Source organism: Erithacus rubecula, assembly GCF_903797595.1.
Source record: "Erithacus rubecula genome assembly, chromosome: 10".
Taxonomy (NCBI): Eukaryota; Metazoa; Chordata; class Aves; order Passeriformes; family Muscicapidae; genus Erithacus; species Erithacus rubecula.
Genome location: NC_136662.1, coordinates 28185492 through 28212876, shown reverse-complemented (window position 1 = coordinate 28212876; position 27385 = coordinate 28185492). Strand labels below are relative to the sequence as shown.

At 44.7% G+C, this 27385-nt stretch overlaps 1 protein-coding gene across 2 annotated transcripts; it reads left to right on the top strand.

Moving 5' to 3' along the window:
* Positions 1–27084, top strand: FAM20B (FAM20B glycosaminoglycan xylosylkinase). 2 transcript variants are annotated; one of them, XM_079314398.1, is made up of 8 exons: positions 1–85; positions 6355–6885; positions 9896–9982; positions 12269–12378; positions 14496–14667; positions 17735–17926; positions 21526–21585; positions 23690–27084. In XM_079314398.1, the coding sequence occupies exons 2-8, from the start codon at positions 6509–6511 to the stop codon at positions 23919–23921; spliced, it is 1230 nt and encodes a 409-aa protein (XP_079170524.1). In that variant the 5' UTR covers positions 1–85; positions 6355–6508; the 3' UTR covers positions 23922–27084. The 2 variants fall into 2 exon arrangements, with proteins under 2 accessions (XP_079170524.1, XP_079170525.1); XM_079314399.1 differs by lacking the exon at positions 1–85 and adding an exon at positions 2719–2862.
* The last annotated feature ends 301 nt before the right edge of the window (positions 27085–27385 follow it).

Here is a 27385-nt window from a genome sequence, read left to right as displayed (position 1 = left end):
GGGAGCGGGGCGCTGGGCGGCACCATGTTGTGGGTCTGGCGGGGGCCGGCGGCGGCCGGGCCATGGCGGGCGGGCGGCGGGTGCGGTGAGTGCGGCGGGCGCGGGCGGCGGGGCCGGGCCGGCGGCGCCTGAGGGACGGGACGGGAACGCGGCGCTGCCGTGGCTCCGGGCGGGCACAGCAGGGGCGCCCGGGGCTGGCGGCGGGAGGGAGGGGGCGGAGGGGCGGCTGCGCCCCGCGGAGTGCCGGAGGGGCCCCTGCGGCGGGAGAATCACAGGATCGGGGAGTCAGTGGGGCCGGGTAGGACCCCCGAGATGGTCGAGTCCGGCCGGTGACCCAGCAGCACCTTGTCACCAGACCATGGCACCGAGTGCCACGTCCAGGCTTTCCTTGCACACCTCCAGGGACAGTGACTCCGCCGCCTCCCTGGGCAGCCCATTCCAGTCACCCTTATCGTGAAAAAAAATCCTCCCTGTGTCCAACCCGAACCTCCACGGGCGCAGCTTGGGGCTCTGCATTCTTGTCCTGTCGCTTTTTACCTGAGAGAAGAACCCACCGTCACCTGGCCACCGCCTCCTCAGGGAGTTGTGGAGAGCGAGAAGGTTCCCCTGGGCTCCTTTTCTCCAGGCTGAGCCCCCTTAGCCGCCTCCCCAGGCTGGTGCTCCGGACCCTTCCCCAGCTCTGTTCCCGGTCTGGCCCCGCTCGGCACCTCCGTGTCCTTCCCGGCAGGTCCGGCCCCGGCACCCCGGCCGTGCTCGGCGGGGGCTGTACGGACGCAGCATTGGCAGGATGGGAATTTTTATCCGCACTCTTGCGGTTCATCCCTCTCCTGGGTGCTCGCTTTGAGCTGGGGATGGAGCCCGTACAACTGTGAAGCCTCTCGGCCGTCTCTTAACCCTTGGGCTCTCACCCAGTGCCAGTCGCAGCTTGGCAAAGGTCACTCCACTGGTGGAAAAGCACAATGTGTGTTCATAGAAGCGCTGACTGTGGTTGTCAAAGCCATGGGTTCAACCCTTTTTAAAGGATATCTCTCTTTGGATCCATTCTGGATACAGATGTGCATAAGCACTGCAGATGTTTCATTGTACCTTCTGAGGCCCTAAGACACAATAGTGCTTTAGGGGCTGAGCAAACAGTAGATCCTAGGTTTGCAGTGGATTCGTTGTGAGTGGATCCCACTGGTACTTATTAGAGACCAGCCTTTCCTGTGTCTTGTTCTACTTTGAAAACAGCTCCGTGTACCCCTCGTGTCCTTAAGTCTGACCTACACAGTCACTACAAGATTCGCCTCCATCTGAGGTACTTTGCTTTGAGGTACAAAGTTGTCAGCTTGGTTCTGACACCAGAATCCCACTGCCTCTCCTCAGGAGTGGGGGAATCTGATTGGCACCATCCTAGAGCAGAGACAGGCTCATTGCTGCTAAAAGCCAGATGGGTACATGGACCCTCATTAAATTTTTTATGCTGATCTTACATAGGAGCTGAATCAACATGTCACGTGAGGAAGGGAAACTGCGGAATTTTCTCACTGCCTTGGCTTCATTTCCAAGTGGAACAAGGCTCCCTAAAACATTTCCAGCTTTATTGACCTGTATGGTCAGGTGGAATGTCAGTAACTGGGATGGGGACAAGGGAGAGTTGTTCTGGCTGTCTTCTGACCAGGTCCAGCACCCTCTGTATCAGTGCCCTTGGCTCCTGCCCCTGTCCTGTTCCATTTCCCACTTTGGTGTTCCCAGTGCCTCCCTGCCCCCATGGCATTCCCAGCCCCCTGCCCGTACCAGCTGTGTGCACATGGGCTGTCCACATGGCCAAGGCAAGCAGACAGCTGTTGAGCCAGTGCCATGGCCCTTCCTGCAGCACCCTGGCTGCCAGCTTCCAATAAACACATAAAGCCTGTCTTCAAAACATCTACTGTCCTCTCAGATGGGTTTGGAATTAGCTGGTGGATCCAAGTGAAAAGTGTGATTATATAAACTTTGTTTCCATAGGAAACGGTGCTTGATGGAAAGTCATTCTGCGAGGAGGATTAAGGCAGCCTGGTTTCCTGAAGAGTTGTTTGCCACATCCTACCCCAGCAATTCCTGCCTGGCTCCCCCCAGCGTCAGTGCCTGGTAGCTTCTCCTTCCCCAGGGCTGTACCCGGGAGCTGCCTGTATCCCAGTCCACCCTGTCCTTATTTGTGCAGCCAGCTGAGTCAGGTGCTCCTGTTTGCTGTGCCGGCAGCTGGGAAAGATTCAGGATATTTACCCACTTGTCCTTGGCTTCTCAAGGCTTCTGTCCTTTATCTGGCCTGTGGTTTTTGTAAGGCTCATGCAGGTATTCCTCTGACAAATTTGGCAGAAATGCAGGCAGTAGATTCTAGAGTTACTAAGGGGCCAAGGTGGGCAGACAAAATTATGGACAAAATTATTTTGTTTCTTTCCAAGGCTGTGTGAGAATATTTCAGGCGGTTACTGATCGTTGCAGCTGCAGGCAGAGATATTGCAGTGGTTAAAATGCTTGTGGCTTTTCGTATTTATCAGTATTGTAGCTCTCAGCTGGGGGTATAGTTGTGTTTGTGGAAAGTTTGAGTGTAGACTGTCACAGATTTTGCCTGTAGATAACGAGGGTTTAACAGGAAAGGAGATGGAGAAACAGCAGACAAGCAAATATGTGGGAAGCCTTGAGCTCTAGATGACTAAACTTGTACACAAGGCAGGCAGCACGCAGAGAGTGGAAGTGACAGAATGAGTTTGAGAAATCCAAGGAAAGGTCTGTTGGAGCCTGCCTGTGGAAACTGGAATAACAAGGCTCACACAGAGAGAGGAGGCTTGAGCTACCAAGGAGCTGGCCAGAGAGGGAAGGATGGGATGGAAGATTGATCTGGTGAGACTGAAGGATGTTTTGGGAAGAGGAAAATGTCACTACTGTATACGATGTTTCTCCAAGGCATTTCCCAGGATTTACTGGAGAACTTCTAAAGGCCTTTTGATAGGTGATCCCAAAAGGTATAGTGTATATAAGAAAAGCCCCATGCATTAAACAGGAATTAGACTCTACTTCCACCATATCCATTTCAGATCAGTGTCTGTTTGAGCTATGATTTTTTGTGTGCTTCTGCTGCCAAACTAAACCTTTGCCTGCCCCCGGACCTGATTTGTGACTTGGAGCATAATGAAATCCTGGCAAATTGTACACACAAGTATTTTTGACATAGCAGCTAAAAAGCTTTATGATATAAAAATAAGATTGTGGTATAAGGCACGGCATTGATTTTGTGACTCCTGTAAGAAATGTCTTGTGGGATTTTTCTGCTGAATTTGTAGGCTGCTTGTAGGAGCTGCAAGTTTTGTAACAGGCAAATTGCATGCTGGTTTTTGAGCTGATGTTGGTATTTAATGCCAGAAGACAAGCTATAATTCATGTGTTTGTGTGCAGTGACCCCACCATGATGCTGAGGAGATGCTGCTATTTGTATATTGAGGTGGAAGACTCATACTTGCTGAGAATATAGACCTGGTGGTAATAAGAGAAAGAATTGATCAGGGAATTTCCTAAAGCAGTAGTGTGAAACAAAAAGCCTTTGTTATGCAGACCGTGCAGTTGACTACAGCATTAAGAAGCTGCTAGGGCTATTTATTTCTGGCTGTTTTCTCTTTTTTTCTGGGTTTACTTTTGTCCAAGACCCTTTTACTGTTCGTTCCACAGAGTTTTGCTCACGCTCACCTTATTTTTTCTTTTTTAAAATTTTGGTGGTGTATTGTTATTTCATTTTTCTCATCCATGACTTCATTGCAGGGCCAGCTTGACACTTCTGGAGCTCTCAATCTTCCTTTCCAATCCAAGACTTTGCCAAAGACTTGTCTTTCTCAAATTGATTTCTTCCAAAACTGCATAAATATTTTCTTAATGTCACCTCAACGCTGTTGCCATTGCCATCTTCAATTTTAAACAGCAAATTCAAGTTCTTGCTGTCTGTGGTAAACTTGTTTGTAAAAGGATTTAATTCCCTTGGCTTGTAGAGCAGAGAGTGTAATGTTGGCACCAAGGAGCAAAGTGCAGACTGTGCATGGAGCACTGGGAAATTGATTGCATGGCAACCTTGGGGTTGCTTTGGTGTTTGCTGGAGGAAAGCAGCTGATGACTCATGTCCTCAGAAGTCACTAAAAAGTGAGAGCCAGCTCACCAGCAAATAGTTAAATATTTAATTTTATTTATTTTTGTAAATTCGTGTTTATCTCATTGGAGGGTTTCAGCCAAAATTAGTTTCAAAGCCATCACAAAAGATAAACTATGTAAATTACTTTTAATTTAAGTGACTGTAGTTGTATTCTCCCTCCACGTCCCAGGAAGAATATCCCTAGAGGAACTCAGCATTCCTGGAAATCAGTCTAGAAAAGTGAGTGCTCATCCTGAGCTCCAGCAGTGTGGAACATCCTGCCCTGTGCTTTAATGCTTTAGTCAGCCAGCACTGGGCTGCAAGGCTTTCTTTAAATGTGTGTGTACACATACACATACCTCATAGCAAGGAGTAGCTGTTCTGAAATGACCTCTGTTCTTCTGCCTAACTCCTTACAAACTGGAATGGATTTTAAAAATGAGTGGAAGCAGATCTTGATAACAGCAATGTTCAAAATGATTCAGAATTAGTAGTTTAAAGAGGTGAATTATGCAGTTAAAATGAGAGGGTACAGGTGCAGCCAATATGCTTTGCTTGTCTGCTTAAGTTTAAGGATAATATGATTATTATTTAAAGATCTCTTCCTGGGTGAGTCTGTGTCTGCAGGAATGAGAGCTTTTGGGTCGGTTGTTTCTTCCTTGTCTGTGCTTCTCATTCTTGTGCTTGCAGTAGGTAATGTGCAGGTGGCAGTGCTGTCTGGAGAATGGGCTGCCAAAACAGAACTAGATGAAGAATGGTAATATGCTCTAATTTCCATATAAACATGTGATTTGTTCTCTTTCAGTATGAGCACAAGCACTTATTTTCCAACAGATTAAAATCAGTATTATACAGTTAACAGGGGACCACAGTTCTAGTTTGAAGCATCCCTGAGGCTTCTACCCTCTGTCCTTTCTGGGGTCTCTGTCCTGCTGTGAGTGCTAACAGGGATGTGGGGGAACCATGTAGCTGATGGATCTCCTCTAGACCTCACATAAATTTGTTTTGGGTGCTGTGAAGTCCTCTGTGGGTTTGCTTGTGCTTTCATACTAACACTCTTACACTGTGCCAGCCAGATCCTGCACTGATGGCTGTGACCTCTGTGTGCCTCTCCAGGCATGGCCCAGCTGTCCTGTGGTTGCTGCTGGTAAATGAGCTTGTGGCAGCTCATTTTTTTACAGTGCTGTGATTAATTATGGCCAATTTATACACTTATTGTTAAATCACATGGGAAGGCTTTTTTGTGTCAGTTCTCCCCCAGCTCAGGGTACTATTTGGGTTTGCATGATGAGTGTGGCTGGTGCAAAGAGAAATTCCTGCTGGCTCCCAGTGCCTCTCAGAGGTGTGCTTCATGTCCCTTTTCCATTTGGCCTTTGACTACGTTCAGCTAATGCTAGGAAGGTGATTCTGTCCTTAAAGCTGAATACAGGTGCATTCTCTGGTCCTTACATGGGAACACTGCCCTGGCCAAGGCTTATTGAGAGGCTGGACGTGTCTTGCAGCACACTGTAAATGTATGAAACAGGTGTGGCTTTAGCTGTTGTAGATGAGGTACTGAGAACAGGCAAGGGTTAGTGGTCCGGGATTTTTTTTTCTAGTTAATTTAAGATTGCAGACACTGTGTATTTTCTGTGGTTATGGGTTTTACAGTTGAATGCAGAAGGTACTTAGTTGACTGCAAGGAAGTGAAGATGTCATCCCCCACCCCAGCTCATTTCTTTTTAAGAATGGAAAAAGCTGAGTAAATTATAGTGGCAGCAAATGAAAGGCAATAAACAATTAAGTCTGTTCTGTCCTTATGTCTTGTACCTTCAGGAAAGTAGGTTGTGCAGCTGTTGTGAGCTGCCTTAAGATCTGCCTGGGAGCTTTTCTGAGGATAGGTCTTTAGGACACCAGCAATCATGGATCTCCCACTAGTGAAAGAGTGCACGTGGAGCTGGAGCAATCACGTTAAACTACACCTCCCTGCAAAAGTCTTGCCCGTGGTGGCTGCAGCTGCTATGATTTCAGCTGTGCAGAGATGCTATCTGCTAATTTCCCCTTCGGTGCAGATCACAGGAAGGCTGCAGGAAGGCAGCAAATCCAGTGTGTTTTAACAGAAGCGTTCGGGCTTTAAAGTACAACTTTCTGTGAATGCAGGCTTACGTTCCAAGCATAAACTTGATTTTGAGTTTGGCGGGATCTGCGGGATTGTAAGTTTGTGTTTTGTTTGTTTTTAGGGGTACCAAGAGATGCTTCAGTGCTGACACATCTTTTACAATGCAAGTTAGGCATGAAATTCATCAACTAACATCCCCTTCCTCACCCTGATCTCCAACAGACTTCCCGTGACGCTTGGAAGAAAGGGTCAGGGGAGAAGGGCAGACGGGCACCATGAAGCTGAAGCAGCGAGTCGTGCTGCTGGCCATCCTCCTCGTCATCTTCATTTTCACCAAGGTTTTCCTCATCGACAACCTGGACACGTCGGCCGCCAACCGGGAGGACCAGCGGGCGTTCCAGCGGATGCTGGCGGGGCTGCGGGTGGCGCTGGAGCCGCGGCTGGAGCACACGCTGCAGTCGCCCTGGGAGATCGCCGCGCAGTGGGTGGTGCCCCGCGAGGTGTACCCCGAGGACACCCCCGAGCTGGGCGCCGTCATGCACGCCATGAGCACCAAGAGGATCGTCAAAGCTGACGTGGGCTACAAAGGGACGCAGCTGAAAGCTTTGCTGATACTTGAAGGAGGGCAGAAGGTTGTTTTCAAGCCCAAGAGGTAAATGCTGCGTTCAGTGACTGCATTGATAGCTGCTTTATTTATTTTCCTCCATGTTGGCGTGTTAACATTTAAGTTACAAATTCTTCTGTAAGTGGAAAGACCATGCAGTTATTTTTGAGACTGAAGAGAGCCTTGCTGGTGCTCTAGTAACATCAGGTTGCTGTGCCAGCTGTCTCTCAGTCTGTACAGCCTTGTTGCAGCCTGACAATAGGTTAAAAGAATAATCACTGTGTTCAGCCCTGAGGGAATGTTGGTTACACCTGATGTTTCTGAGCTCTGTGTCTTCCTGACTGCGGAAGTGCAGCTTCTGGCAGGTTGGAGACAAGCTTTGCCTCCTTGTTGTGTCAGACTGCCAGGAGAGGGTGCAGTTCAAGAGCAGGGAAGAGAGGAAACTTCACCCTTCTGTGTGTCTGGTGTAGTTGAATGTAGACTGTGAAAATGGTTTGGGTAGGTCAGAGTGAGAGCCCCTGAGCCTCCTGTCTGCTGGCAGTGAGTACTGGAGAAGCAACATAAGAATGGAGGGTAGTGATACTTCCATAGTATGGCCTCAGTTTACAGTGATCCTCAGAAAAATTTGACATCATTGAATGTTTCTGAAGAGTCTTAGCTATAAAGCTTCTTGAACTGTTTGTCTTTGGGTAAAAGGAGAAGAAAGATATTAAAAAGTAAGGCCAGGTGTGTTTTAGGAGATTTCACTGCAATTGAGAAGTGTCATCACAGAAAAAGATTTTGGGTTAAGCAGGCATTAAGGTTTCCTGTCCTGTTAATGAGCGGGTGTAGAGGCCACAAAGATGCTCTGAGTGTTGGAGCACATCTGCTTGGAGATGGGCTGAGAGAGCTAGGTCTGTTCACCTGGAGAGAGAAGGCTCCAGGGAGACTTTAGAGCACCTTCCTTTGCCTAAAGGGGCTCAGCAGAGATGGAGAAGGACTTGGTACATGGGCCTGCAGTGACAGGATCAAGAGGAATGGCATCACAGTGATGGGGCAGGGATAGATGGGATATTGGGAAGAAATTCTTCCCTGTGAGGGTGGTGAGGCCTGGCACAGGTTGTCCAGAGAAGTTGTGACTGTCCTATCCCTGGGTGTGTTCAAAGGCCAGGTTGGACAGGGCTTGGAACAGTCTAGTCTAGTGAAAGATGTCCCTGCAATGTAATTGTAATTGCAGAATTGTAATGAAATGTTCATCCAATCCAAACCAGTCTATGATTCTCTGATTAGAAAATGAGGAAAAAAAATCTCTGTACAGCCAATTCCTACTCTGGCTGGAGCTACCCTGTGGGTCTAGGTAGCATGAGCCTTGCACACAAAGTCCTGGTGATGCAAGAGGCATCTCCTCCAGTGGGATTCACAGCATTCCCATAGAGCTTTCTGTGTCAGGGAGTGCAATCAAGCTTTTAACTGAGCAGTAAATTGCATTCTGCAATGCCCTGTCTGTGCATGCAGACATGGGCACTGTGTTCCAGTGAGGACATGTGCAGCTGGGAGAGTTTATGGGAGCACTAGAGAGGGTGCCTTGGCCATCCTGGTAGACTCATGTTGTTTGTGACTGCTGAATAGCCAGGCCTGTGGGCAGAGTCCTGTTCTGGCACTGCAAGAGAGTCTGTTTAACCAGCTTTGACATGAGAGCTCTGTCAAAGTTACTGCTAAAAACAGTTCTGAGCAAACTCACTAGCTGGGGAAGAAGGAATTCCCTCATTACTTTTGCTGTGGAAAAGACTAGATGCCTACTGTGCGTGGAAACAAGGAGTTTGGTCAGGATTTACTAAAAAAATACAGCTCTGCAGCTTTCAAAATGTGACCATGTTTCCAAAAGCCAGCTGTAAGTACATACCAAAGACCTGCCTTTGAGGACATGCTCTGAGGATTAGCTGTCTCACTTCAAATTCACTTGAAATCTGGCCTAATTTACTAACAAATAATACTTGCTATCATCACATCTGGTGGTATATGTGACAGAAGATGCTGATTTGGTGAAAGCTCCCATTTGGCAGGAATCCTACACTGGTGAATTCTCGTTTGAGCTGCCTTGCAGAGAAGCTGAAGCATTTGCTCAGGCTGGGGAAATGGGCTGTCTTCTCCCCCCACATCCTCCCTGAGCAAGGCTGAAACATTAAAATTGAGCTCTGTGCCTCCTCTTACACTGCTGTTGCTTCTGCTGGAAATAATCCAGTTTATACAATTGGATACATAGATGGAAATGAGAAAGTAGGTAACTTAATTTGGCCTTATTTTATTTGAAAATGTGGTGCATTTCACCCGTTTACTTGGTATTGATTGTGGTGTTTCACACTCAGCTGCAGTGTGGTGCTAGAGCAGTATCTGCACAGATCCAAATGTCAGCAAACTGGGAAATTAGTGTTTGCCTTGACTAAGTAACATCTACTAAAAGATAAAAAAGGAAGCAAAAAGCCTTACACTTCACCAAAATACACCATTATTGTTGCAATGAGTGCCTAATTTGTATTTGTTGCTGTTCATTATGTCTTTTCTCTGCCAGAATAAAGGCTCTGTTTATATCCAGTATTGTCCTCAGGTTCATGCTTGCTGATTTTATACTACTAATGATTGCATTTGCCATCTCTTCTACAATATAAGATGGTATTTGAGAACTGTTAATGTACAATTCTTTGTAACCCCAAAATCATCTGTAGAATTGCTGCTTTTCAGTATAAATAGCCTCCTCCCTGTTCCATAGCAGAGTCTGTGCTCTTTGTTCTAAGATGTGACTTGGCATGTGGTTGGATTAAAATTTATTAGTTGGAATGTGAACTGCTTCCCAAGCTCTGGAGACCACTGTGTATCACTGACCCTTCCTCCTTATTTACCACCTCAAGTCTGGTCACTTTAATCTGGTTGGTGTTTTTCCCCCCTCCCATTGGCAGTCACTTGGAAAATGACCCAGAGACTCTTTAACTGTTATTAAATTGTTATTAAATTGTTACTCTGAAGAGCAAAATTGACAGGAATTCTATACAGACTCACCTCATTTGATGTTTTTCAATTACAGATATGCCAGGGATTATATAGTGGAAGGAGAACCCTATGCTGGCTATGACAGACACAATGCAGAAGTGGCAGCCTTTCACTTGGATAGGTATGGAAATACTGCTTTATCTGGTTTTATTGTCTCTGGAAAATATCAGAAGAAAAGGGGTTCTTTGAAGAATGCACCACAGATGGGAGCTATCTCTGAACTGCCAATATACCACATTGAAGCTAAAATAAGAATTAACTTATTCTGTAAAATTTCATTTCTGAGATCTGTTCCAATATTTTAGATACTTGTAAAGTTTGGAAAGGAGAAGGAGTCCTGAAACCACTCTAGTTAATGTTACAGGGGAGAAAGAGCTTAGCCAAATGCTGTGGAGGAGTCTGAAATACTAAATGTATGATGTAAATTCATGTCCAGTCCACTAAAAAGTCAAGACTAATGTCTAGACTAACAATTTAGTCTAGATTAAATATGAATCAGTGCATTCTAGAGGAAAACCAGCTATTCATATATTAATTGTGCTTGGGGTACCCAGGTGGTTTTGTGGACCTGTGATGGAGGTGCAATTACAGGAAAGAATGAAAACTGTAGGATGTTCAAAGAATGGGACAGAAAACACCAGACACTGAATGTCAATAGTTATGAAATGCTGTTAGGGCTGCAATTTCACATAATATAAGTGAGCACAGTCTCTGTTTCCTCATAGGAAGGTTTGGAGGTGAAGACACATAAAGTGTTGAGAAAAGGAATAAGGAGGGACAAATATTACAAATGATAGAATGGTTGAAATTAAACTGAGGTTTCTCAGTACATAGATAAGAGCCTTATCACTGTGACTAAACTCATGGGTAGTGACAGAGATGTTTGTTAGTCCTGATTCACCTCTGGAACTCGTTGCACAGGCAGTAGAAATCAGTAATTCTAGGAAGAATTTAGGAGTATCTAGGATGATAACTAGTTGAGTAACACCCATTGCTGCTACAGCCAGTTTGTGCTGGTGGATCAAAATCAGGGTATATTAAGACCAACAAAAGATAATGTAGCCAGATATCAGTCCATTTGTGCTATCAAAAAGCATACAGGCTTCAGTTCCCCTGAAAATGTAGTGATTGAACATTTAATCAAAACCTCTTTTCAGTATCCAAATCCCACTTATATCTTCTTTGCAGTCCATTTGGTCATGGTTATGTGATTTTTTTTTTCTGGCCTTTCTCTAGAAAGTGGCTCTGCACCTCTTTATTCTTCAGGAATATCTTGTCCAAGGATGCCATTGTTTCAAGAAGGATCCTGAATCATTTTTTGTGTTTGTCACTGATGGGGAGACTGTGCCTGCCAGGACTGTGGCCTCTCAGCTGTGGTCTGAAAATACAGGGGCAGGTTTTCCACATCTAAGCTCTGTGCTTGTTTTCTTGGAACACCTGTTTTTGCTCAGGCTGTGTAGAGCAAGGCAGAGCTTGGTATCTGAGTTCTGTCCTTACGCACATGACTTTTTCAGACAGACATTTTGTGTTGCCCTCTCTTAAGTGACAGAAGGGGATTTACTCACTGAATATCTAAAACAAATCCTTTTCAGTTTTTGGAGTGACCCTTCTAATGCATTGGTGGAATGTCAATTATCCCTGTTCCAGAAGAGCCTTTTCAGGATCTTTTTCTCAGATGCAAAGACTATCAAAAGGGTGTCAAAAGTGCATTAGGAGAGTTGGGGCTTACACTCCTTTGATCTTTGCACTTCTTAAAGCACTTTTAAAATTCCATACAAATACCTGAGTCATTTGTGGTCACAGAGCAAAGGCTGTGGTAGGCATGGGAGTGGAATCTGGATCTTGTAACTGCTAGTTTTATAGTTATTATTCCCACCTCTGTTTTTCCAGCCACTTCCCAGGCATTCACTTTTGTTCTACCATTCTCTCTTCCCTTCTCCTTCCTCGTGCCAAACAAAACAACTCTTGGATTGGTTGCTTTCAAGTGTAATTGAATTGGGCTTAAGCATAATATTTTAATAGATAGTGGTTCCCACAAAGTAGAAATGATCTTTCCAGGTGACCAGCCCACGAACCATATGGTTTTACTGCTTCAGCCTGCTTCAGACACATGATGGATATTTCTGGTGTGAGGTCTGAGTTCTGAGAGTTGGAACATTGTACATCCTCTGTTGCTCTGCTGCAAATGCTTTAATAAAGGAGTGTCACTGATGGCTATAGAGCAAGCACATGAGAAAAATGAGTTTCTTTACTTTGCCTTGGCGAAGGGAGGAGATTGCTGCAGAGCTTCAGCTTTACTCTTTGGTCTCTGTCATCTCTGAAAAAGACTATGAGGGTTTTTTGTTTTAATTTTGAACTGCTGCCTATGTTGCAAATTCTCAGGATGTGTTTTTTCTCCCCAAATCAGAATCCTGGGTTTCCGCCGAGCCCCGCTGGTGGTTGGCAGATTTGTGAATCTGCGCACAGAAATCAAGCCAGTGGCCACAGAGCAGCTCCTGGGCACCTTCATGACTGTGGGTAAGTGGATTCCATGGACTGTGCTGCCCAGGAAAGGAAAAATGCCTAATGGGAAAAGAGCCATGGGAGCCTGACACAGCTATAGAACAGTTAACTGTGATGCAGGAAGCTCTTCCTGTGCCAGGACACATCTTGGATAACCCAGTTTGGCAGGGGAGGAGGACTTGATTTTCTTCAGGTAGTGTTCCCTCATGCCGCTGTTACAGATGTGATTTCAATTTTTTGAGTAAGAATTTTGTCTCTGCTGTCAGGGATGGTTAGAAAAGCCCGTGTCTAGACCTGAAAAGAATAAAGTTGTATTTAATGTGAAGAAGTGGTGATTTGGGATAATTTATAGAGCTGACACACTGGTTGATATTAGGTGTTGTTTGTGCTGCATCAGAGCTTGCAGAGCATTTACAACCAAACATGGCTAAACTTTCCTGTGTTGTTTACAGTAATATTACTGTGAAGGGCACACAATAGAAGCTATTAATGTGAACTCCTACCAGGTGGTCATTAAGCACCAAGAAATTACTTATGCTGCAGCCTCAACTCCCTCAGGCTTTCATAAACAATCCAGTTATTACTCTTTTGTTGGTTTGTTTCATTTCCTAATCAGAAGGCTCCAGAGATGATTGTTCCTTACCTCTGGTAACATTCCTGTTAGCAGCACTGCTGGCAGTCTCACCTGCTGCCTGACACTGCCACTTACGAGGTGCAACTTCCAGATGAAAGTGTCAGCTCAGCCTGGCCAGACTCTCCTGGCATTCACATGGGGCACCTGCCTCAGGCAGGCTTTATGTTTTCCAATTTCAGCCAAGGTAACCAAGTTCTTTGCTAGAAGCAGTGCTGACTTGAGAAGTAAAAATCCAGAAATTTTTATTGCTCTTCCTTAGATTCCTTTGAACTGCTCTTCTGCAAAGCAGGAACTAAAGAAATGGGTGGATCTATGGAGGAGGTTATGATTTGTCAGGCCAGATTTGACCAAGTTCCTGAGGTTTGAAGAAGAGAGAATTCATTCATACCCACTGCAGGTTTACTGGAGTTACAACTAGAATCTCAAAGAATTCTGTCTCTTGTTAGACCTGCTGCAGACCCTGGATGGGAAGAGAGATTTTTAGGCTTTCCATACAAACAGGAGATCTGGTCTGCAAGCTCTGTGTTAGTAATGATCTCTGACATCCTCAGGTTGTCTGACAGGATACTGGGAGCACAGGGTCTGGATGGAGGGCTCCAAAGGAGTGCTGGCTGAGAGGCAGGGATGTGTGAGGATGGAAAAGGAAGAACATGGCTTTTGGAGAGCTGGGCCTGCTTTGGGGAGGATATTGGATGCAGAATCAAAGCAAGAAAGGGAGCAATCACAACCAAGTGAGACACAGCTGAAGAATATTTTGGAAGAACGTCTGTGAGCATAGAACTGGATTTAGCATGGTGAGGATCAAACGAAGGTGGATTAAGAAGGGGAAAGTAGAAAATTTTAAAATAAAACTATTAATGTAGACTGCTCCAGATTACTTGATGCTACAGGATGCATCAGTGTTTGTGGACTAAAGGCTGCAGTGTTTTGTTGCACCTCTCCTGTCAGAAGACACTGATGAAGCTTTGACAGATCTGCATTCCTACATCATGGGAAAATGATGCTTGTTTCTGTCTCCTCTGCTGAATCAGCTCAAGTAGCTGAGACATGTGGCGGGTTTCAGGGCACCAAATTCTTTTGAGTTCTGCTGTGTCTCTTTTCACTTACCTCTTTTTGGTCTTCTTTTTCAAATAAGTGGGAAATCTGACACATGAAGTATGAAATGTGAAAAACAAGCATTCTTAACATTGCAAAGTCAAGGTCCTTGGAACTAGGAAAGGATCACAAAAACTTGATATTGTTGATATTGTAATGTATTAATTCTCGGAGTGATAAAGTAATTAGAAATTATAATTGCTCTCTCCTTTTAATATTATTCTTTAATTTCTGTGAATGAATGGATGTCTGTGTAATCTCTTTTGAACCTCTCCCTCAGAGACAGGAAGCAAGAAGACAAATGCAGTGAAATCCTGTTGTGGGGAAACCTCTGCTGCAACAACATACTCCCGAATTTCAGATGGATTCCTTGGATTAATACCTCTTAATGTTTCTTTTTAAGGCAATAATACTTGCTTCTATGGGAAGTGCTACTATTGTCGGGAAACAGAGCCAGCCTGTGCAGATGGGGACATCATGGAGGGCTCAGTGACCCTGTGGCTGCCAGATGTTTGGCCCCTGCAGAAGCACCGGCACCCCTGGGGCAGGACTTACCGGGAGGGAAAACTTGCCAGGTATGGGAACGTGGCAGGGTCACTCTTTAGAGATGATAATTTGCACTAAAATGGCCCTTGCAAATACAGTGGTTAATTAAAGAGCTCTAAGTGCTTTCAAAACCTACAGTTGTGTCAATAGCTTTCTTAGCACAACAGTAGAAGCCAATAAGTCCAGGATAAAAGACCTCTTTCATGATCCTTGTAATTTGTTTTCAGAGTTGTGGAACTGGTTTAACTTAAGCTAGGGCCCGTGTAGTGGTTTGACACTGGCCAAATGCCAGGCACTCATGCAAGTCATTCACTCACCCTCTTCTGTTACAGTTGGACAGAGGAGAGGGGAAAAAAAATTAAGGAAGCGCTCATGAGTTGAGATAAGGACTGTGAGGAAAAGAAAACACTCTCAGGGCAAATCAGGTCCAAAATTTATTATTAACAGAGTCAGAGGAGGATAGTGAGAAGTAAAATAAGCCTTTGAAACATATTTTTTTTTCCCCAGAGCCCCTCCCTCCTTCCCACTGACAGGGAAGACAGGTCATGGTCTTCCCACAGGGAGACAGGTCATGGTAGTCTTGGTCAGTTCATCTCTTGAGATCTTTTTCCACTTGCTCAGGGAGAGGAGTCTTTCCTCTGCTATGCTGTGGGGTCCCTCCCATGGGCAGTCATCCCAAAACTGTGGCATGGGTCACTTGTACATGGCGTGCAGTCTTTTAAGGATAGGCTTGTCTAGTTTGGAAGTAAGGTCCCTCTATCTCTGGAAGCAAGGGTCCTCTCTCTCTATTCGGGTCTCTCACTAGAACACAGCTTTCTCTGGCATCCACCCACTCTGGCATGAGCACTTGGATCTCTGCATCCCCCATGGACTTTATGTATTCCAACGGGACATTTTTTCACTGTGGTACTCACCATGGCTTGCATATGAATGAAACCACCCCTGTGGCCTTCCCCCATTGCCAAAAAATCAGCCGTGCCAAATCAACACACCCTGGACAGCTTTGAATTTGGTGATCATGCTCAGCATGTAAAGAATGCTATATCCCACATTTGTCTTTCTTAAAGAAGCATTCTACAATAGATGCAGCACATCTGAGTTCCTGAGGTGGAGATGTTTTTGTCATGACCAAAGCAAATGGGTTTGAGCTTAGTAATTTTTTCCAAATCTGTCTTGAACTTGAAAGTGATCAGAAGAGACTTTCAGTCCTTGATCTAAAGTATCCATTGATTTCCAATGATGTGATTGTTCTCAGAAAGAGCCTCATCCAAAGGCTCTGTTGAATTGGTTTAGAGTATAAAATGCACAGACCGAGTTTTGAGCAGCAGATGTTTTCTCTTTTCCATCAGGTCAAAACCAGCTGTGTGCAGTACATGGTACATTGCAGTAATTAACAGGATGAATTTCTTGGGAGGTGTTCCTCCTATTGAGAGGCTCCTTTTCATCACACCCTGCCTGTTTACACAGGGGTTTACCTTGATTCCTGTGCTGATTTGACATTAGGTGTATTTAAACTCACACTTGCCTCCTTCAGAGAAGGTTACAAGGTTCTGGTGGTTTTTACCTTGTCATTCTGCACATTTCACTTTGAGACATCAGAATTAAAGGTTCTTGGTGTCATGCTCTCCTTTTTCTGTGCCATGTAGTTGTGGAAAAATAACTCTGTAAGAAATTTTTCCTTGTCTAGCTGCTGGTCTGAGTTGACCTTTTGAACACAATTCACACAAGCACATTAATGTATGTAATTTTTAATGGAGTTGTAATGGACAAAATCCCTGACCTTCCAAGGCCTGTGCTAATATGATATAAATGATCAGAAATAATTAGTGTTGGATAAAAGTCTCTCTTGAAAGACTGCATTGAAAATGAAAAGAGAGAGCATAGTACATCTGAAAAATTGTGGCAAGGAGATTAAGCACTGCTCTGAAGTAAAACAAGAAAAAAAGAAACATTTGAGGGAGAGTGGGATGCAGCATAAGAAATGTATCCAGAACAAGGAAAAGTTGCTGTGTGGATTTGTGCTACAGGTTGAGTGTGAGTTGGACCCTGGTGCAAAGATCCATCTTCCTAGGGGGATTTAGGCACAGCATTTGAGGAATGTGTGTTTTATCAGAAGCATTGAGAAGATGATAAATTTTTAAGCTCTCTGATTTGGATACCTAGAGGAAAGTTGGGATATTGGGACCTCTGGCTCCAGACCACTAGAAGACAAGGGATGTGGTAGTTGTAGTATTTAAATTCTGATCTTCCTACTTTTTTACTATCTGTAGTTTTGAGCATGTCAGCAAGTCTCTCCAGGTTGTGTTTCCTCCATCTCGGTTTTGAAATCACAGATGGTTTAAGGCATTTCCAATTTAACTGCTGTTTTGTGAAGGATTGTTTCAGTCCTTACATGGAAGATGTCCTTGTTATTTGGATTGTCAGATGGAAAGGATATGCACCAGAGATTTAGCTGTTTTGGTGGTGGTGCTGAATAGCTTTAAAAGCAGTAAAGAAGAAAATGATAAAATTTAAAATCCTAGCTTTTGAGAATTAAGACAGGATGTTGGTGTTATGAGATTACATGTAGAAGGAGAAGGAGATCAGAGGGAAGAGTGAATTCTTGTCAGTGGAGAAGAAGGTGAGATACTTTGCAAAGAAAGTGGGGAGGAAGGAGACAGCTGGGAGTGAAGGAAAGTGAACGCTGTGAAGCCTTTCTCCTGGGGGCAGAGCCACGATTAGGATATTTACATTAGAAAGGAAAGAGGACTCGAGGCAGTGGAAACAGACACAGTACTGAAGTGTTCCTTGGGAAGCTGAGGGAGGCAAGGCATGGCAGTAATCTTCCCATAACATAGCCTGGCCACTGTAGAGTTGTGAGAAGCAAACTCTGACTCTGTTTTCCATCTGAGGTTAATCTTTGTGTGTCTTTGAACTGAAACTACAGCTTGCTCCATAGGCTGGGATGTTAATGCAGGGCTGACTCTGCTCATGAAACACTGTTGTCATACTCATCCTTCTTTGTCCAGCCCGGCTGCTCCTCTCTCGTGGTGCACTGCAGCTGCTGCTGTGCACTGCTGTTCCCTGAAGGGCTGCTTGCTTCCTGTGTGGCTGCAGGTGGGAGTACGACGAGAGCTACTGCGAGGCCGTGAAGAAAACGTCTCCGTACGACTCGGGCCCGCGGCTGCTGGACATCATCGACACGGCTGTGTTCGACTACCTGATCGGCAACGCCGACCGGCACCACTACGAGAGCTTCCAGGACGACGAGGGTGCCAGCATGCTCATCCTGCTGGACAATGCCAAAAGGTCTGCCCCTCTGGCCTTCTCCTCCACCCCATGGATTATCAAAATATGAGCGTTGGTCTAATACTGGTACTCAGCTGTGATGGACCAAAGGCTCTCTAACAGTTTAAAGTTAGGAAGTGCATGTTTATTCAGCGCTGGGCAGCAGCGGGAGGTAATCCTCTAATAGCACTGCAAAATCACAGGTGATCACAGAGTCTATTTATTAGGAAAGGATTTAAACAAATACATATTCATAATAACAGCCCCTCCCATCCCTGCTTCCTATGGTAATTAGCTTGAAGAGCTATTAAACATGCGTGATTGATTTCTTAAATTAAGTCTGGGGTCATTTTCATGGGGAGGGGTCTTAAAAGTAGGAAGTAAGGCGAGTCTTCCTCACCCTAAACTCTCAACCTTTTCTATCACTGACAATACAAATGATTTCTGGGGATAGTCTAATTTTCCAAAGAATGGGTTTCTGGTTGCATTGTCTATGTTCTTGTGGTTCTGCTCCCTAGTTTCATATTTTCCCATTGTAAGCGCAGCTGAGCAAACATGAAATGACAGACAATTGATTATTTAAGTTTCAGATAACTACTCCCTTCTAATTTTTTAATTGTTTTCAGCAAGGTCACTAAAATCCTAGTTTTCTAAGATTAGTGTTTCACCGAGATCACCCCAGAGGGACATGAGGTGGTTCAAACCCTGATTTTTTCTGAAGCAGCTGAAGAGAGATTGCAGGAGATGGTTTTTTCTTGTTCCAAGGATTGTTTATTATATCTTATCTCAGGGACTTTTTGCCTGGCCAGCAGTGGTCTGCTCAGCCTGGCATCCATGGTGGAATCTGCCTGGTGAAGGCAGGGCTGATCTTATATAGTTAGTACTACGTATTACATGTTTACAAAATTTTCCCAATACAGTACAATTTTATTAAATGGTCCAGCCCTGATCCCATCCAATCTAAAAGTGCCAATGTGTCACCCAACATGGATGACAGGGAGAAGAAGGAGGAAGAAGTATCCACCCCCCAAATTCTCCATCTTGGCTATGTGTCCCTTATCATAAACATTCCCAAAAGTCTGTTTATCTACGTTCTAACAATCTAATTTACACTTTACTAATTTTGGTAGCTTCTCTCTGGGTTTGTAATTTTGTAATTTCCCCCAGGGGTTAGAATTCAGTGCCTGAGACACCAGAGTCTCACTCAGGAGTCTTTGAGACCCTGGCCAGGGGGGTTTTGTGACCCCCAAGGAGGCCAGGGGTACACCCTGGGCTCCCACAGGGTGAGCCTGGGACAGCCCTGCTGGCCTGGCAGGCTGAGCACTGCTCAGCCTCCCTCTGTTTTCTCTCTCTCTCACTGATTTTTTCTTTGATATCTTTTGTAATAGTCTTTCCTTTTTATTGGAAATTACTCATCAAATCTTAGGGTCCTTCAAAGGCTGTGGTGCTGACAGGACAAGGGAGAATGAATTCAAACTGCAAGAAAGAGAGTTTAGATCAGATATTAGGAAGAAATTCTTCCCTCTGAGGGTGGTGAGGCCCTGGCACAGGTTGCTTAGAGAAGCTGTGGCTGCCCCAGACCTGGAAGTGTCCAAGGCCAGGCTGGATGGGGCTTGGAGCACCCTGGGATAATGGAAGGTGTCCCTCCCACGGCAGGGGGTAGAACAAGATCAGCTTTAACCCAGCTCTTCCAAACCAAATCATTCTAGGACTCTCTGATTCTGCTCTGTGCTCTAAATACTCTTCTGTCTTAGCAAAGTCCTAATCAAGCTACAGAAACTCCCCAATTAACACAGTATTTCCCAAAGCAGCTTTCAAAGGTTTGCTCAAATGTCTCCCTCTATCTCCAGAAAAGGCCTTTCCTTTTAGGCTTTTAATTAATGGAATATTGAAAACTTAGGTTTTTTTAATTTATCACCAGTCAGTATAAGTGAGTACTATAATAAAAACAGATCTTTCTAAAATGTGTTTCTGAATAATTTGGCATTCCCTGCCCTCTGGATATGCCTACTCTGGCTTTGGAAGGTTAAAAGTTTAAAATGGAGGCAGAAGTAATACCAAACACAAAAATGATGATGTTCTAAATGTGAATATTAACTCTTACCCAAACAAAAATGCTTTAAAAATATGTTTAGAATATGGGTTCTTCTTTCTTTGCTATGGTTTTTTGCATGTTGTCTGCTATAGTTTAGGTTAAAGATCATATTGAAGACACAGCCTTGTTTAAATAATAATGTTTAAACAATCTGATTAATTTTTCTTAGAAACATAAACATCATCTACTTGCCTTTCTCATAATTTAATCCAGCAATTCAGGATTATTTATTTTTCTAGTGGGCACTCCCATGTGCCATGGCAGTGAGTTTCCTTTTTGTGAAGGACCAGGCTTTGCTCTAGCTTTGCAAACCACTTGTACCAAGTGTACACAGCACTTGAGCCTTGGAAGGCTTGGAGTTCCCTTTCTTTTCCCATTTATCTTTTGTGTAGTGGATTCTGTCCTTTCTTCCATCTTTCCATCCATCCTTCCTGTCATCAGCCTGTTCAGTAATACTCCAGTATGACAGCAGGATGCATTCCACCCTGGGACTGCTTAATTACTGCTGCTTTAGGTGAATTTTGCAAAAATGCCCTTTCTGTTACTCACTGGCAATATCCTAAGAGGAAGGAAGGCAGTGGATTAGTAATTGAAGTGAATATGGGGTTTGAAGTCCTTTTGTTATGGTACTTACTTATGGCATTATGAGAATATTTCTGATGGGGCTTTGCAGGCTGACAGTAAATTGTTTTCTTGAAAATTTAAGTGATTTATTTATGATAAAATTTAAAATTGCTTTCAGCTCCTTTGAAATAATGGATGGGGACAGTTTTTCACAGAATCATGGTAGATCTCAGTTTGGAAGGGACCCATAAGGATGATTGACCCCAAATTCTTGTTTCTTACAAGGCTACCTAAATCTAAACCATGTAAGAACAGGTGCTCCTTGGTGCCATGACCACTTCCCTGGGAGCTTATTTAGTTTTAAAGCTACAAATAACAGAATTATTTGGGCAGTGTAATGCCAGGCCCTTTCAGCAACTTACCTTTATTGAAGGGAAAGTTCTTAGTTGAAAACAGTATTATGGGAAAGGTGAAACTATGAAAAATAAATCCAGCATGTGTTGAGATGAAGCTTGAAATACTATAGAAGCCTTCTGGCTTGAAATGTTCAAGTTGATCATCTTATCAATGAACTGTTGTTCTGATGGTTGCTGTTATTTGGTTCCTTCCCTGCCCAGCTGTGTCAGACAGACAAAGCTCCCATTCTGCATGCCCAAAATACCAGTTATTCCTTACCCCTGCATCATTTCTAAACTCCTTTGAAATGCCTTTCTAAGGTGCCTTGGTCTGATAAAGAATTGGGTATGCTTGGTGCTGCTTCTGCTTACCTGCTTAGCTGACATTGATGAGAGTTGTATCTGTGACTGGTCATGGCCTGTTTGCATTTTAATTTGAATTATTTGATCTCTTGGAGCATGAAATTGCCTAGTATTGATTTCTCTGAATTCTTTACAAAGCTCTTTATGTTGAGAACAACCTTAGGAGTTCAGCTGGTTCACTTGGTTTTAATTTTGCTTTTCAGCTTTGGAAACCCTGCCCTGGATGAAAGAAGCATCTTGGCTCCTCTCTATCAGTGCTGCATGTAAGTGAAACACAGAGATGCTCTTCACTTTACTTATGTAATTGCTGGCCCTAGGTTTGCAATATCATTAACTTGGGAGCCTTCTGGCAACCTGAAAAGGTCTGCTGGGGTCCACAGAGCTGTACTTTTTGGAGATACTGTCTGATGGATTGTCACAGCCCAAGAAGCTGAGGAATCCATTGTCATGGAGGCAGAAGGTCAGAGGGTTTGCTGCAGAGAGTGATCTCATCTCCAGGTCACTGGTTCAGATCTGTCCATAGTCAATCTGACAGGTTCTGTGCATCTGCAGCTGTCCCTGTGCAGCTCCTGACAAATCAAAGTTCCCATCCCAGCTTGAGTTCTCCCTGACAGAAGTGAAGGATCCAATGTGTCTGGCAATTTAATAATTTCAAACATGGTTTCTAAAGAAAACTGCAGCCCTTCTCAGGGGGCTCCTCTCAAGTAAAACTTGTAGTTTCTTTTCAGAGTTTTGTTTCTACTTTGGCCTTGTGAGCTGTGGTTTTGTTTTCAGAGGCTGTGACTTTTTGATTTCTGTTCTATGTCTACTCTCTTACCAGGCCATTGCTATTTCTCATTAGGAAATAGGTGCTCCAAGGGCTGGAGTACCTCTCCTCTGGAACAGCCTTAGAGAGCTGGGGTGTGCAACATGGAGAAGAGAAGGCCCTGGAGAGATCTCAGAGCACCTCCCAGTGTCTAAAGGGGTTCCAAGAGAGCTGGAGAGGGACTGGGGACAGGGGCCTGCAGTGACAGGACAAGAGGGAATGGCTTCACACTGAAAGAGGGCAGAATTAGATGGGATGTTGGGAAGAAACCTTCCCTGTGAGGAGGCCCTGGCACAGGTTGTCCAGAGAAGCTGTGGCTGTCCCATCCCTGGAGGTGTTCAAAGGCCAGGTTGAACAGGGCTTGGAACAACTTGGTCTGGTGGAGGGTATTCCTCCCATGGAAGAGGGGTGAGAATGAGATGCTCTTTAAGGTCCCTTCTAGTTCAAGTCATTCTGGGATTCTATGGAAATTTCCAGGAAGAAAAATACTGAGATATCAATTTCCTGACTCTGATCCTTCAACATTAACTCCTTCAAGCCTTCCAAATGGAACTTGTCCATGAAGCTTATCCTTGAAAGGTTCTGTCTTCCAAATTCTCTAGGACCTTTGAAACATGGGAACTTTGCAGAAAGCCTGAGCTTTCAACCTGCTTGCACTAAGCACATCTCCCTGCATGCTGCAGTACACCTGGCCTGTGTTCTGCAAGATCATTTTAAAAGTCATATGGAGAACAGTTAAAGAATTTTCAAATTCTTTTATTTTTCCTACGTTAATTTAAAATGTATGTTTAATTTTGTGCTTTATTGAGATTCTTCCAGAGTCTTTGTCATCTTGATCCCCCAAATGCAACCAGAGAAGCTTATCTCAGTCAGAGACTTTGCAATTCCCTGCTTTTCAGATATTCCTTCTTTATGGTACAGGCAAATACTATGTAAGAATGAATTTGCATAATTGTTTTAACTGTAGGTTTGTTACAACATTTGCTTATTTTGCTGGTTTTATTAGAGGCCATTGAACCCATGAGATAAGATCAGGGGTGCTAAAGATTTGTACCTGAAAGATTTCGGGGAGAATCCCACAAGACTTCACAGAGCATGAGAGTTAAGAGATGAGTTGACACAAACAAACTCAGTGGCCAGTCAAGAGGAAAGGTCTCTGCTGTGTTTTCTTTCTTGGAAGTTTGGTCAACTACCTTTTGTCCTTTGTGGTTCATTCAGTGATGCTCCTCCTGAGGTGACCTGACTTCTGTTTGAATTTGTTGATTCTCCTCCTTCTCCTCTTCCTGCTGTCCTTCTAGGAATCCTCAGGACTTTAGACCTTGTGTTCTCTCAGCCAGAAGTGTTCCTGTGTAACATCAGTTACATCACACATGGATTGATTCTACATCACCTTCAAGTTTCATTAGATCCTGTCTGATGCAGTTCCACCTGGACCCTGCCATCCCACACCCAATGAGTCTCCATTCCTGATGTGGCAGGCTCCCTCAGGAGCCTGGCTCCAGTATTCCCAGTGGGATGCAGCAGGACTATGGTGTGGTGACATGAGTTTGTTTCTTTTGCAGCATCCGGGTTTCTACCTGGAACAGGCTGAACTACCTGAAGAACGGAGTGCTGAAGTCTGCCTTAAAAACTGCCATGTCGCATGACCCCATCTCACCTGTGCTCTCTGAGCCTCACCTGGACGCCCTGGACCAGCGGCTCCTCAGCATCCTGGCTACAGTGAAGCAGTGCACAGACCAGTTTGGGCCAGATGTTGTGCTGGTGGAAGACAGGATGACTCTGTCTCACTTGTAATCATAGAGGAACACGAGACTAAACTCCTTTTTTTAAAAAACAAAACAAAAAAGTGATAGAAAAACAGCACAATCAGTTCAGAAAGGCTGTGGCCAAGATGGGCTGACATGAACAGGAAAGTTCCCGAGCCAGAGGAAGGGAGGTGACACTGGCTTTTTCCTTGGGGTGGGAAGGGGCTGGGATGGCTCAGCCCCTGTGGTGGCACCGTGGCCACTGTGGCGTGTCCATTGCCGGCAGTGGGCGTCACGCTGGATAAAAACGGCTCTCGGTGCTGGTGCACTGTGTGGGATACAGAAATCCTTTGTGGACTGGATCTGCAGGGGACAGACATGAACTGTTCAGTCCTCTCCCCTTGTCTTCCCCCTGTACTCTGGCAAGTTTGTGTGATTCAGGATTGTACACAATCAGCTCTGAGCTGGTTGGGCATTTTACTGCTTCTCTAGAGAACGAGCGGGGGGCGAATAAAATAACTGTTAGACTGAAGAGTTGTGCCACACCCCCAGGGTGGGAGAGGGGAACCTCTGCTGCTCACTTGGCTTTTCCTTGATAAAAGGCTGGGAAAGGGGGTTGCCTCATATGTGATAATGCTTCACTGATTTTGCTGAAGTCCTATCAGAGGTTTATCCACAGGGTCAGAGATTTAGGAGAGGACAGGGTGGTTATACAGCACTTGATATTTATGGAGTTATAGTAAGTTTTCCATGTTTCCTTGTTTTTTAAGGAATCTGGCAAGATCTGAGTAGAGAAAATATCCTTGCAGTCCTGTGTGTATTATAACCAAATTTTCATTCTCTCGTAGCTGAGGGGGACAGAATCTGTCCTTGGGAGCAGCTCTGTGTGACGAGGTTGGGCTGTGTTCCTGTCAGCCCTGAGTGCTGTGGAGCCTCTGGGCATATGGGACTGGGGGAAGAGTTGTTTGCTGGACATCCCCAGTCACCAGCAGTGACCTGAGGTGTGCAGACACCCCCAAGCTGTGGTTTGCCTTCTTCATCTCACCTGAGAGAGCTTTCTACTGCTCCCTGTGACCACAGCTCAGCACTGCTGCTCTTAGAACACCAGTGCTGGGGTCCCACATTCATCTGGTTTGCCTGTGGCTGAGCTCAGCAGCTGTGACCTTCCAGGAGGTTTTAATTTTCTGCCTTCCCCAGCTGCTTTCTGCAACCCCCACTGTGATGTTCTGCCTGGGGTGGTCATCCTGGAGTCCTCACTAATGGTTTTACCATAGACAAAAAAGTTGGCTTTTCAGGGCAGGCTTGCAGCATTCATCTTGTGCTAATCCTGCTGTCCTTCAGCACTGCAGCTTGTGCTGCCCATGAGTTTGTGTCATAAAACTTGGGACAGGTCTCAGTTTGTGTCTCCAGAAGAGAAGCAGCTTCATCACTATTTCCAAATTGAACAGCTTTGCATCAGTGTTCAGCTATATGGTCCTTCTTGTAAGGAAAGAGCTTCCTTCCCCAGGTGATTACAGGTTACTGGACTTGAGAGCAAGAGTACCAAAATGTCAGTTTGAGCCCTTTTCCTTAATTTTCCTGTCAGGATTTCTGTAACTGCAATGTGGCAAACAAGTAAAGAGCTGTTTCCTGTCCTTACACCTTGGGCACACCTGATCCAGGAGGTGTCAGGAGAGAGTTTATCTGAAAAATGCAGGTATCAGTTTATTTTGAGTCTTTTTCTCATCACATGAGCAGAGTTTCTTGAAAGTAGAATGTGACTGTTTACCTGAGATTGAATCTTATGTTATTCTTGCTCTCTTCTGGACTTGGCCACAGTCTCAGATGTGCCCCAGAGCAGTGAGATGCTGGGATGGGATCTGGAGTTCATAGTCAGTGTAGTGACACACAGCCAGCTTTGAGAACACTGTGGAGCTTGTGCTTCTATCACCTGATGGCAGAACACACTGTAGAAGCTCTGGGTGGTGCCTGTGGGGCAGGAGCAAGTGCTGATTTAAACTATTTCCCAGGAAATTTCAGATGATTTGCCCAAAGGGAAGATGGCAGAGCACATGGTTGGTGGCTTGTAGTGTTTCTAAAAGCATATTCTTCTCTTTGAGCTTAATCATGAGCTCTTAATATTTTGGGAGGGATCTACCAAAATTTAATTTTTCATTTCTATATGATTACTCTTGATATTTACATTTGATTTAAAAATGGGTTCAGAAAAAGGTCTTTCAGTCTTTGAAATTATATTAGTGTTGAGGACTTATATATTGCTCTAAGCTAAAGCTTTTGCTGTCAGATGGAACCTGGGGATAAGTTTATCCCCGGTATAAATGTCAAAAGATTTAAAGCAGGGTATTGGTTTATTTTGGTTTACTTGTGGACAAAGGGCATGAAGTCCAGCATTGTCAATAGAAGGAGGCAAGAAATGGTAATTTTTTTGGGGTTGGTTCTTTATTTGTGATATTGATGCTTCTGGTTGCTGTAAACACTACTGGTGTTTAGTGTTCTGCAGCAGGAAAGAAAAATAAATTCCTCTCGTAAACCAAAATCAGGAAGATCTGGTTTTGGCCTTGTGACAATTTCTGCCCTTTTGGCACTGGTGATCATTTTGCTTGAACACAGAACCCCAAGAGATTTTAAATAGTAACCATTGCAAAGGAAATGAGGAACTGCACCCATGTGCCAACAGGGTCTGCTGAATCTCTGAGGAATAACATTGTTTGCAAGGCAGGTGCTCTGTTGAGGTTTTTGGGACACCTGGTTCTTGTTCACTGTGCACCCGCTGGCCCCAGATGTTACCCACTGGTTGTGTCATGGTTATCAATGACATCAGAGTGCTGGAAGCACAGAAATCAAGAACTAATTAAAGAGCCTCATCAGCCATCTGCTGTTTGCCTGCTCCTTCCCAAGTCAGCCATCAGGGGGAGGAGACACTCGAGTCAGTTCCCTTTCCAGCAGCTGATGAACTGGAGTGTGTCTTGCCAAACAAACTTCAACTCAAAGTACTAATTTATTAAGAAGGTAATTTATTTACTGCAGCAGCTGGAGCAAGATGCTGGAAACAGACCCCCTCTCAGATGTGCCAGAGGATGCCCCTGGGAGCTGCTGCACAAATGGAGTTGCTAATAAGCAAACAGAAGGCAATCATGACTTTCTACTCCTATCCCCCAGGGTCAGATCCCACATAAAGCAACATTGTGTGAATAAAGATTTTAATAAAGCAACATTGATGGATTGCCTAAGTCTCTCTCCCCTTCCCCTGTCTGCCTCTTTTGAGTTCTAACATGTGGGGGGCTGAATGTGTGAAATGTTTTGCTGTAGCTGTCTCCCAGTTACTTCTCTGCTAATGGTTGTCAATGGCATTTACTCCAGTCATGTGGATCCAAAAAATGCAGCTTGTTTGCCAGAGCCTTGTGGGTGAGGAGAGTGTCGCCCAGGACACAGAAATAAAATGCACCAACTTTGAGGTGGTCTTCTGCCCATGCATCCCATGGCCTGCATCTGTCTGCTGAGCACATGGAGCTG

Coding starts and splice junctions, on each gene's coding strand:
- FAM20B (XM_079314398.1), top strand. CDS start 6,509: ATGAAGCTGAAGCAGCGAGTCGTGCTGCTGGCCATCCTCCTCGTCATC. Junction 9,983..12,268: donor GCAGCCTTTCACTTGGATAG/GTATGGAAATAC, acceptor TCCCCAAATCAG/AATCCTGGGTTTCCGCCGAG. Junction 21,586..23,689: donor CCTCTCTATCAGTGCTGCAT/GTAAGTGAAACA, acceptor TTTCTTTTGCAG/CATCCGGGTTTCTACCTGGA.